Source organism: Myotis yumanensis, unplaced genomic scaffold (genome assembly GCF_028538775.1).
Source record: "Myotis yumanensis isolate MYYU_CA2020_CCGP unplaced genomic scaffold, mMyoYum1.0.hap1 SCAF_8, whole genome shotgun sequence".
NCBI classification, from domain to species: Eukaryota; Metazoa; Chordata; class Mammalia; order Chiroptera; family Vespertilionidae; genus Myotis; species Myotis yumanensis.
The window spans coordinates 56,802,499-56,814,998 of NW_027223759.1; the positions used below are offsets into that span (position 1 = coordinate 56,802,499).

Genomic DNA, 12,500 nt, shown 5'->3' on the forward strand with positions numbered 1-12,500 from the left:
ATGAAGCAGAAGAAGGGGATTGTCCCAAGCATGTTTTTAACTCTACTCATAGTTTTAAATTTTTGTGATTCTAGATAAACTTTGTTGTGGATATAAAGATGACTTGAAGGGATATTTAACAGAAAGACATGAATTATACAGTTAATAAAATTTGGTTCAATAAATTTAATTTAAAAATTTGGAGTCAAATTCATCTTTCTCCCTCTGAGAGAGTCTTCACATAACTCAGAAAGAGTCTCCCACCTTCTCCTCCTGCTGCTTTCCTTCTCCTTTTCCCCCTTATTTTTCTCCTCTTTCCTCTTATGCTCTTCTTTCTTTCCATTTGATTCTTCAAGAGGAAAAAAAGACAATTTTTAAGGATGTTTATGTAATGACTTCTCCAAATTCCTATTGTAATGTAGACTGATATTGAACAAAATAATCTGTGGCAATGTCCACGTGTGGCTTTTAAACTGTGCTATTTTTATGCTAAATTAACTTTGCAATTCCCTAGTTTCCCACCTGAGACAGCAAGGGCTCAGGAGAGAGAATACGTATTGGAGTGTGAGGTCCTTTCCATATCCATAATATTTTTCCTTCTCATGAGAAAAGGGCATGCTCATCCAGTGTGCACATTTAGTACAATGGATTTTTATTGCTTTAATATATTAATTTGATTTCCCATTGAAATTCCAGTTACAGTGATTGCCTCTGTATTCTATCTCCTCTTCTACCTTACCTCAAATAATCAAACACAAAAAAGTGTCTTATATTTAGAACAGACAAAAAGAAAATCAGTATTTCATCTAGTGTTCTTTTATCTCGGACTTTTTTCAGATACCTATAGAATGAAACCTTTTTTTTTTTTTTGCTTTCCTATAATTATGTTTTAGTATTGAGGATTTTTTCTTGTCAGAGTATATTTCTAGCAATTTAGTAAAATGTTGTAAATCAGTCAGAGTCTTTAAAAAATTTGTCCTACCAAGACTGAAAAACGTTCCTACATATTCATGTTTGAATTGATGGATGGATGACAGCAGTAGGCAGAAGGATTGAGTACGAAACAATTCTGTGTCAGGCTTCAGAAATCTTAGCAATGTGATCTGTAGCAATGAAAAGGAGTAGGAAAAGAGCAAAAACAGAAATATGTATGAGAATTTGGTCTTAAGTAAGAAAATAGCAGCAAAGAATTATTTTTAGTCGCTGGCCTGGTAGCTCCGTTTGTTTAGCATGCCATCCTGATATGCCAATGTTGCATGTTCGATCCCCAGTCAGGACACATACAAAAAGTAACCAATGAATGCATCAATGAGTGGAACAACAAATTGATCTCTCTCTCTCTCTCTCTCTCCCCCCCCCCCCTTTCTTCTCTCTCTTAAATCAATAAAAATAAAAATTAAAAAAATTCTGTTTACTAAGGATGAACAGAAAAATAGTAAGGTTAGAGAGCTGGAACTTTCGATATCATTATGGACAAATGAACTTATTATCTTAAATTTTGTCGAAAAGTTGTCTGTTATCTGGCATAAGTCATGTCGAAATTTTAGAGATTTCTTGAAAGACCATAAAACTGATGGAAAGTTTTGAAGGCTGAATTTATGACACAAGATGAAAAAAAGGCAAAGTGGTTTCTAAAAGGTAGCATGGTTTGATGGGAAGATCATTGGCCTGGGAAATAGAAAGCCTGTGGCACATTTTACAGTTGCTCCCAATGACCATGTGTCCCCAGGCAAGTTGCTTCAGTCCTTTGTGTCAAATTGTCCCTATCAGCAAAATGAAGGCATTATATTGGGTGATTATTAAGGTCCTTCAGCTCAAACTTTATAATAGCTTTTCATCTACCAGCAATGCAGAATGAGAAAAAAAAAATGTGCAGCGTATGGACCAAGTTCACCTTGGTAAGAAAAAAAGAAAATACTTTTTAAGCTAAGGATAAACCATTCAGAATTGGGGGAAATTTTATTTAATCTACACTGTTGACATTTGGGTTTAATTCTTATCTTCTTTTCCTTTTTTTTTTTTTTGCAAAGCCCATTGTATCTTGCTTATTCTTAGCAAGTGTTCAAATACCAGCTGCATAAAAGAAAAACAAGTGTGTAAATGGAAAAATCAGTGCCAAGTACAATTTCTTCTAGGGAGTCCACTGGTTTCCTCTCAGCCTGCCCTACTTAAAAAAAAATAAACCACAAAAACACCTGGTTTGCATGCCAATTTTGTGTGTTTCTTTGTAAACCTTGTTAGAGATGTTGCAAATAAGTGGAGAAAGAGGAAGAAAAATAAAAATGATAAAACTAAATAAAATTGACAGGTTGCCAGTACTTAAAAGCAAATAACACAGAATTGCATTCCTGTCTGCATCGAATCATTCAGGAGCCCATGGAATCAAGTAAAACATTAACTACGACTCACTTGGAGAATGACAAAGAGGACCTTGGGTTTGTTGAGCAAGGACTCGATGATCTTCCAAGTCCCATGCAGTCCAAGATTCCAGGACATGATTCCTGCCCGCAGGGAAATCACATTTCAAGAGAGGAGGAAAAGGGAAATTTACACAAAGCCAAGGTAGTTCACCTGAAAATGACAAAAGCTATTTTACCTCCTAGTGTGTCTAACCACTCCCAGCATCCCATACACTGGGGAGTCCCCTGAATTAGCTTTTTCAGTTGCTTGAGAAAATGAACCATATCCCAAAAGCTAAACCATTAAGCAAAGGATAGCAAACAGCAAGTAAGGAATACAGTGGAGAGTGGCAAGTGCATAATGGTATGCATTTGTAAACTATTTGTTACTAGTTAAGGGAATTCAGAGGCACGAGGATAATAAGTCATCAGTTTGTAGTAATTGAAATACAAATCAAAGTTAACTGTAGTGAACACTATTGCTCATGTTATCTCTGCATTTCAGAAAGACTATTTCAAAAACATTTCTTTTTAAAGATCTGCTCTAAAAGCCAGCTAGGAAATGGACTCTCTCAGCCAGGGAGAGTTGGGAGTCAATAGCCTGGCCAAAAACAAAACATAACAAACAAACAAACAAAAAACCCCACCATGTTGCAAACCCTGTTTTCTGGAGTGAAGAGGCAAGGAAACGTTCCCTAGTTGGTTACGTAATTGGTGTGTGATATGCACAGAATGTTTTGCCAGGTGTGTGAGTGAGATAAAATATGTGACAAACACACTTTGCCCTTATGCTAGCTATTATTCAGAAAGATGAAATACAGCAGCCTGAGAAAGACTTGGGAATATTAACAATCTGCTTCCCAGGCAGTGAGTGGAGACCTCCCTGATGATGGAGTGGGATATCACATCATGGATTGGAGCGACAGATCGATACAATCTGGCTTTTCCTCCATTCAGTTTCTTAGCTAGTGGCTAGAAGCCAGTGAGTGACACATTTTCCTGTCCCTTCCTGTAGAATGGCATGTTTCCCCTTCCCTCTTTCCTGTAGAATGGTGGTGCTGCCTTTCTCTGACACTGCTAACCTAAAACCATGGTGTTTAGGTGATTGCATGCACTCTGGTGATCCTCCTCCCTATCCCCAAGAATATTTAACATTTGATCATTTCCACTTTGCACCTGTTCTACTTGGTCTGAACCAAGCAAGTTGGTCAGGGATAATGGCTGTTTTACCTTCTAGTGCATCCCTACAGATGCCCCGTGTCCGAAGTGTTCCACTGAATGCGCATGTGAAAGAGTTTGAAATAAAATTCTTAATGTCAGTCATTTTTATCTGCTTTCGCCCCCTCTGTGTTACTCAGTAACTTCCATGTGACATCCAATTGACAGAAATATCTGCTCCCAAAATCATATTAATTTACTTGACATATATATTTTACTAAACCAAGATGTTATTTAAGCCCATGAGGGTCACAAATATATATAAGATGGGGTTCCCAGCCTAATAGGAGAATGCCATACCCAAAAATAACTAGGATATATGGCAATGTGTTAAGGGATTAATGAGTGGGGTAGATACTAAACTGGATAGGAGTTCAGTAGTGGCAATGAGACATTCCAGCTGCTGTCGTCAGGGAATGCCTCACAGAGCAGGTGGCCTTTGAGCTCAGGTCTTAACAATGGATGAATTTCAATGAATAGAAATTGGGGTGGGGGTTTTAGGAAGAAACAAAGGTGCAAAGGTTTGACAATGTTAGGCATATTCTCAGGAGGAAGGCTATTATATCTAGAAGCCTCTAACTCAATTTACTTAGATTAAAAGCTAAGACTGGAGAGTTAGGTATGAATTACATTATGGGTGATTTTGAATGCAAAACTAAGAAGTTTAAGTGTAATTCACTAGGCAGGACATATGGCATGGTTAGATTGGAAGCGTTGGGTTGTCTGTATATAGGGAAACCAGTTGCCTGCAATTGTGTTGTGTTGTGTTGAGGGCCATCCCTGGGGCTTGGAAGATGTAGTGGTCATGGAAAGGAGGAGCCAGATGTGGGATGTTCTAGAAGCAGAAGGAACAAAACGTGAGGTCCAATCAAATAGAAAAAGAGAAGCCTGAGACAATAAGAAGGGAGTCTGTGTTCTGCCTGACAGGAGTGGCTGGGCAAGCCTGGTTTAATGTGTGTCCACCTGGGGACACGGAGGGGCTATCCTGGGAGATGAGAGCCCTGACTGCATTTCTTCACTTCTGATGCACATCTTCCCACTTTATATTTCTGAAATTGGGATGCTCCTTATGACCTATGGGTACGTTTAATGGGGAAGTTTTCCTTAAAAAAGTAGTAGCTAGTAAATTAATGGTGCATGTTGCTGTGATGGCACCTTATCATCAAATAACTAAAGTATAAAATGTATATTATTATTGTATTAAGTTTTCCTTTCAAACTACAAATTATTTTGTACAACTTACAATTAAGCCAAACAATCCAGTAAACATAAATTACATTAAAATATTAAAAACACAATAAATATTATTCATCAAACACCTGCATTGCCCAAAGTACAGAATCACTAGGAGAATAAATCAACTTCCAGAGCTTTGGGCAGGTTATGAATGCATTCATCAAATGCTTACGGAGCAGCTTTTATGAGAAAGTCACTCGTCAAAGTGCTAGAGGGATACGAAGATGAATGACAAAGAATTCTGTCTTGGGGTGGGAGTGGAGGAGGTGAGCTCACAATTTATTAAGGAGGAAAAGACAGGTACAGGTAATTTTAACAAGGCACAATATGATTCATCATAAGAGAGAGCCCCAAGATAGGCTTTGGAGGATCTGAGGAGGTGATGCTCATATCTGCTTGGAGGTACCAGGCGAGGCTTCATGAATGATGTGGCATTTAAGTTGGGCCTGGGAGAATGGGTACGATGTCTACAGATAGAAGTGGAGCAGGTAAATCCAGGTGAACAATGTGTGTGGACAAAGGTAAGAGGTCGGAAAAGACCATGTGTATTCAGGAAACAACCGTCCAAGGGTGCTGGAGGGCAAAGTATGACTAATAATAATGATTACAGAAAGCATTTATTGAGCAATTACTAGGTGCTGAGTAGTGTTATGTTTTACTTGGTGAGATGTAGTATAATTGGTCCTGTTTTGTAACTAAGCACAGATTAGTTAATTTCCTTGATCAAGGGCCCAAAAGCTCAGCTGAACCAGTTTGCCTTGCTCCTTTCACAAGCAGTATCCAAGGAAAGGCGCACACACAGGGATATGCAGCTGTGAAAGGAGGCTGGACAGAGGTCAGGGGAGGTGCTGCACGCCCCGTGAAGGAGTCTGAAATTTATTCTGTAGCTGAAATGACAGCATTATCTGGATTTGGAAGGCGATTTCACCACCCTCTTAGTGTGTATAATGGAATCGGATAATAATGGTCTTTAGAAATATAGTACCTGAGGAGTGTAGGTAGTGTGTCCAATTATAGCATCCTATAGGTATCTTTTAAAACCCTTAAATTTTTATAATACTTTACATTCTTAATTTTGATTTTGTTTTGTATGTTATCTATTTTGATCCTTACAATGGTGTGGCATTTCTCCCTGTATATGGAGAAATGTACCCTAAATGGGCACTGACTTTGACAAACCCCTAGGGCTGGTAGGTGTAGAGCTGGGGAAGGAAACAAGACCTGGGGTCTAGATCATTGCTCCTGTCTTTTATTCAATCCTCTGTTCCTTTTACTGGTTTTGTCTTAACTCCTCTTTGCAGTCAGACGTGTGAATGGCCACACAAATGGTAATTGCTAGGTTTGCTCAACACTGGAGAGCAATGCTTCTAGGTAGAATTTTTGCCTGACAAAAGCAATGGACCATTCTCTGGTTGGCATAGGCAGGACCACACGGTCAAGTACTTGCCCAGGGAGGGAGTAGCTCCCGTACTTTTCCATTGGTGAGGAGGGAGCAGTCCTAGCTGGCTGCCTCTGGAAGCTCTCATGGCAATTTCCCCAGGCCTCTGTTTTGGGAAGTAGGCCGACTGTCAAACTACCTCAGGTTAAACCCTTCATTTCACAACCTTTTTGCTCCACCATCTCCCCAGCCCTCCCCAGTTTGTTAGTAAAATAGACTGTTCACTGGGCTAAAGAGAAAGTATCACTGATTCTGAATTCAGCACAATTCTTTGTCATATACAGGGTGTCCCCAAACATGCATACACTCTTTAACAGCTGATAGCTCAGTTGATATTTCCTTCTTTCCATATTTAACCCATTGGAATTAGTAATTAGTCAAAGTGTGTTTTGGGACATCCTGTATTTGTACATAAAATTTCAATACTTATTTCAGATCTTCCACTGTGTTTTGAATTAATAACCAGACCAAAGAGGTGCTGAATAATCATCTGTTCTTGAGATTGACAACACTTCCCACCTTTATTTTTGTCATAAGACCTCTAAATGAAAGGAAGAATGGATATAGGGCTGCGATGACAAATTACTACAAATTTAGTATCTTAAAACAACACCCCCCCCCCCCGCATCATTGTAGAGGCCAGAAGTCTGAAATCAAGGTTTCAGCAGGGCCACGCTCCCTCTGAGTTTCAGGTAGACTCCTTCCTTGTTTCTCCCCAGCTTCTAGTGGTGACCACCGACCCTTGGTGTCCCTTGGTGTGCCTCTGCAAAGCTTACAGTCAAAATCTGCCTGTCATTACCTTGTGCTATTCTTGTGTGCCTGTCAATATGGTGTTTTCCTCTTCTTATAAGGACACCAATTATATATTATATTGGATTAGGACTTCCCCTAAGACCTCAACTTGATTACACCTGCAAAGGAAGGTCAAGATCATGGGTGTCAAGAATTAGGACTGCAACATATTTTGGGGGAGGCATAATTCAGGCCTTAACAGATAGAAACCAAATAATTAGCACTATTCCTTTCCTTAAGGTTAAATGTATACATATCATATCACTTTATCTAGATTGTAAACTTCTTAGGGGTATGAAGAAGGACAGTGTGACCAGGATGTGGTATGATATATCATAGGATCTACTAGAACATTCAGGACCTCAAACAATAGGCTAAGTAAAGAGTTTGGATTTTATTCAAAGGCCAGGGGGAAATCACCTAGATAGCATGTGGGTGTTTTGTTGTTCCAAGTAATTACACAGAATTCCAGTTTCAAACAGGTTTCTTGCTTTCTAAGAAGTTTCTTTCCAAAGTCCTGAAGCTCTTCCTAATTTTGTCGGTGGCACTGCCCAGACCCACTGGGCAAGTTCAGTAAAAGCTGATCACTGAGGGTGACGCAGGGTGTTAGCTAAGGGAAGTGGAAGGAGCACTGTCACTTGTTTATCTTAAATTTTGATAAAAGACTTGAATTTTGAAATGGAACTGTGTGTGTGGTGGGGGAGGGGAGGGGTAATAAATGGCTAACGAGAAAGAATTCAACAGCTGAGAACTGCTATTTTAGAAACAGTGGATTTCAACAGGACAAACCAATGTCTTTTACCTCCACAAAATTAGTGGCCCGTAATTGTGTTACTCTTCTTTGCTATACTATTTTGTGGACACGTCAGCAATCCTTTTTGAGGAGGAATTTTACTTGGTTGGAAGAAAATGATAGGGAGATCTGAAAGAATTACCTAAAAGGATTTAAAAATCCCATTAAGCAAGATCTTTGGCTATAAACAAACACCAAACATCCAGTCGATAGACAAACAATTATCATTAGTAATCATAGAAAGAAGCATGAGGACCTATTATAAAGGCGCAAGATATGGAGCTCCAGTGGCGCAATCGGTTAGCGTGTGGTACTTATAAAGGGTTTAAAAATGCTTGCTAGGTTTATTCCTGCTTTATGACTTTTTGGTTATTTTGACAGTATTCCTTTCCTCTATTATTATAACTCCTTCCTTATCATCATTGTTGGTGTTTGAGAAATTTATTTATTTTTATATGCGTCCTTTGAATTCTACACTTAGAAAAACTGTCTTACTAAGTCTGTTCTTCAGGGGAGTGTCTTGGATATTCTAGTCATGCAACCATATTATCAACAAGCCTTACAGTTCTTTCTCTCTCCCTTTTCTTTCCCTTTTTTTGTTTCCCAAACTCTATACCTCTTATTTATGATATAGAACAAAACAGTGACAGGTGGTGAGGGTTATTGTCATCCCTGCCTTCTCACTACTATAATGGAGACACATTTCAAAATTCAGGACAATATTTGGTGGGTGTTTCTGACAGATACCTTTTATTATGTTAAAAATATTTCCTTCAATTCCTAGCTTATTTGGGATTGTTCAAAGCAAAGAAAAACATTTTTAAAAAGTAAAATTTTTAAAAATACAGTTAATGATGATTCTATGTGATAAGTGCATAACATGAAAGTATCAAGACATTTAGTTTTACATCTAAAAGAAGGCTTGAGCCGAGACCGGTTTGGCTCAGTGGATAGAGCATCGGCCTGCGGACTGAGGGATCCCAGGTTCGATTCCAGTCGAGGGCATATACCTGGGTTGCGGGCACATCCCCGGTGGGAGATGTGCAGGAGGCAGCTGATCGATGTTTCTCTCTCATCAATGTTTCTAACTCTCTATCTCTCTCCCTTCCTCTCTGTAAAAAATCAATAAAATATATTTAAAAAAAAAATAAAAGAAGGCTTGAAATTACCTAAGTGGATTCCTGAAAAGCCAATCTAGATAATCTATTTAAGGCCCCAGATGAAGTCAGTTCTTAAGATCTTGGATGATATTGTAATCTACTCATAGGTCATGATTTGACTGCATTAAACTTTAATAGTTCAGAAAATTGTTTCCTTGTATATGTGTTATCAATATATGGATATGATTTATTGTTAGCTATTATTTATATTAGGTTTAAAGCTGTGTGTGTATGCTGTTTTAAATATGTATGTCACCCCCCCAACCGAAGGACTTGTATGCATGCATATAAGCATAACCAATGGACGCAAGACACTGGGAGGGGGGCGAGGGCATGTGCTGAGGGGTAGAGGAGGCTGGGGGGAAGGTCAAATGGAAAAACTAAAAAATAAATAAATATGTATGCCACAATTCTAAACTAACACTTGGTTTGCATCTACGTTGGGATTTCTAATACAGGGACCGCACAACCTCTGTTTCCTTATTGCCCTTTCCTGTGCTGGCTATTTTTCAGAGCCAATCCTGATTATAGAGTTTAGTTTGCCTTTTTCTAAAAGACTACTCCTCTCTGGGAATTGCTCTGAGAGTCTCAATAATCCATACTGAGTGGGGAAGATGGAGACACCCATCCACCAGCCAATCACTCAAATAAAGTGAAAATAGGACAAGCAGTCACCCCAGTCAGTGGGCTCTCTGGGATAAATTAAGTCTACCTTATACAAATTCAAACATAAAATATTCAAACATTATCTCCATGACTTTACCCCATTTCCTACATCAGTCCAGGTAGCTAAATAAAGGTTTTTCTGTGGAAATAAAGGCAAAAAGCCAAAATAAACAGAATAAGCAAACCACAAAACAAAACCTTGTAATATTCCAGGAAACCGAATAAAGTCTTCTTATGCAAATAAAGGCAAATAGCCAAACGAAAATGAACAAAAACTCAATAACTATCATAATATCAGAAGGACAGAGAGGTGTCCTTATTTTTTTGAGCTAACCACTGACTCCCACGTCTACCCTAATGAATAGAGGAGTCGGGCTAATGGTAATCCAGAAACTTCAGACACTGGCTCTGACTGCTTTGCAAGCATGCCTTGGTGAATGACAGCAAAGATTTTCACATGCATTTTAGCCTTGTTTAGACCAAGCGTGTCAAACTCAAAGGCTAATACAGGCCAAATAAAGGAGGCATGTGGCCCACAGGCTGTGAGTTTGACATGCTTGCTTTAGACTCTATGGTGGATGAGGCCATGAGGTGTATTTGGTAATGGATAGGGCAGTTCATAGAGCATTAAAAATCATTTTTCTTGAAAGTTTTTTCTTTTAAATTCTTATTACTTGACACAAAAACTCCATGGTAATTCTTTACTTTGTACGAAGTGATATGTGTGGACTATTTTATCTATTCCTCACTAAAAATTTTTATTTTAGATATGTGGAAACTGAGGTTCAGAGAGTGTATTAGTTAGCTCACACTAATACCATCTGTAATAATAAAAGTGTAATATGCTACTTAGACCAGACATCCTTCCAAATGACCTTCCAGATGAAGCCCAGGGAAGCCTGGGCTGCAAGGGAAGCCTGGGTCCCAGAAGCCTGCCTGAGGCTGGAGGGAAACCTGGGTCCTGAGTGCCAGAGGGAATCTGGTGCTGGAAGGAAGGCCTACTTTTTCACGAATTTCGTGCATCGGGCCTCTAGTAATACCATAATGACAATTACCATATCCTGGGTGGTATCGACTTTGGCAATTAACTATGCCAATTATAAAGCACTGTTAACTCTGAAGATTTTACTGTTTTTACATTTCACAGGTTCTGCTTGAGCTGAATTCACCTTGACTTTCATTTTAGTTGAAAGACTTTCTAAATTCTACTCTTGACCCTAAAAATGATTTTCAAAATCGTAGTTGACTTTTTAGACTATGTAAAACTTCTCGTTTTGATTTTTTGTTTTGATTCTTCCTTCTATTTCCATCCCTTGCTCCTCCTCTGAAACCAGTTCTCTCAAATCTACATGTCCCCAACCCCAGCTGAAAAAAGCACCTGTGATCTTGACTACTTCACCATGGTGTCCTTGACCCATATGCACATGCAGGGGCCATTGGCAACATTCTTGTGCCACTTTGGTTGGCCTGTCACCTTCCTGCCCTCTCCATTCCTCCCAAGGCCCACTTGCTGATGCTGCAGCAAAGTCCACTCTAAAATATAGCCAATTCTGTGCTCTACGTATGCTGGTCTTCCCCTCCCCTTGTTCCTTGTAAAGATGATGGATAATGTCAGCCAGGACAACGTAGTTAAAGGACAACCAGGAGAATGCTGAATGGTTACAGTCCAAGTGGCACATATAATGTCTTTCTGATGAACATTAATGGGTTACAGTGTACCTTGGGGAAAGTACATTACAAGGACTTTGCGAGAGAACATTATGACCGGACCCTGTAATTCTTGCTTATATTCACGAGAACTGAATGTTCGCACATCCTGGCTTTTACATCGCCTTGCTCATATTAAATAGGAAAATGGATGGGAAACAAATGGCAGAACTTGGGAAAATTTTTCTTCCTTTAAAAAAAAAAAAGGCAGATGGTGTTTTGAACACAACTTGTCAGAGAACATGAACGCATAAGAGTCCTGGCTGTTTGAAGGGGGGAGAAATAAGTTGGTTCTTTTTTAGTGGTAAAAAGTAGCTATAGGTTCCTCTCAGGAGCACAAAGAAAAAAGCCACTGAGAAATGGGAGTGAACTGCAAGATAGGGTTTCTGTAACAAGTACCTCAAACCACAGAAGTCACATGGGCTCCTTCTGCTTTGCTACTTCTGATTACTTGTCAGAGGGTTATACTTTTAGCTTCCCCCATCCTGCAAGGCCATTCAACCATGTGCCAGCTGGAGTGATCTTTGTGCACCATGTCTTTACCAAGGCTCATGCACCAGAGCAGCAATGGCAATTTGGTGGACGGCTGTGCTGGCCCAGCATGCGGCTCATACTCCCTACTCACAGGCAGCTTTTCCATGGATGATAATAGACGGATTCAAATGCTGGCCGACACTGTGGCCACTTTGCCTCGGGGACGAAAGCAGGTACGATTGCTATTTTGTAACTTTTAGAGGGTTCGTGTTCTCTTGAGAGCAGAGTGATATGTCTGTCCGACTTCATACAGAAATTGTTATTTTAGAGGCTTCTAAGAGAACGAGTGAGGAAGGAGGTGAGGAGCCCAGACAGTACTAGTATACTGGTCCAAAAATTTAAGACCATAACAAAACTTCCTTTGTTATGGCAAAACTTAAGAGAAGATTGCTTTTCTCATTTGGAGAGGTGTCAAATCTTCATCAAACTTGAAGATGCTATTTATAGAGTGCTTTTTTGGAGGACAAGTTTTGTGGACTAAATTATCTTCAGCTTTGAGGCATGGGCACATGCCTCATGCTCTGGAAAATATTTGTATTAGATAAGTGAGTGCAGATGGCACATCAGTCCAGTCACTT

General features: G+C 39.4%; 1 protein-coding gene across 3 annotated transcripts in view; it reads left to right on the forward strand.

Annotated features, from left to right (window-relative positions):
- Nucleotides 1–12,500, forward strand: part of CYTIP (cytohesin 1 interacting protein) — a 63,406-nt gene that overhangs the window by 24,728 nt on the left and 26,178 nt on the right. Inside the window, exon 3 of one of the 3 annotated variants that reach the window (XM_070422951.1) lies at nt 11,936–12,095. The exons of 1 other annotated variant lie outside the window; for it this stretch is intronic. In XM_070422951.1, the coding sequence (XP_070279052.1) occupies nt 11,940–12,095 (156 nt within the window). In that variant the 5' untranslated portion in view covers nt 11,936–11,939. Of the gene's footprint in view, nt 1–11,875; nt 12,096–12,500 lie in introns of those variants that run through there. One more of the 3 variants, XM_070422950.1, reaches the window with a different exon arrangement.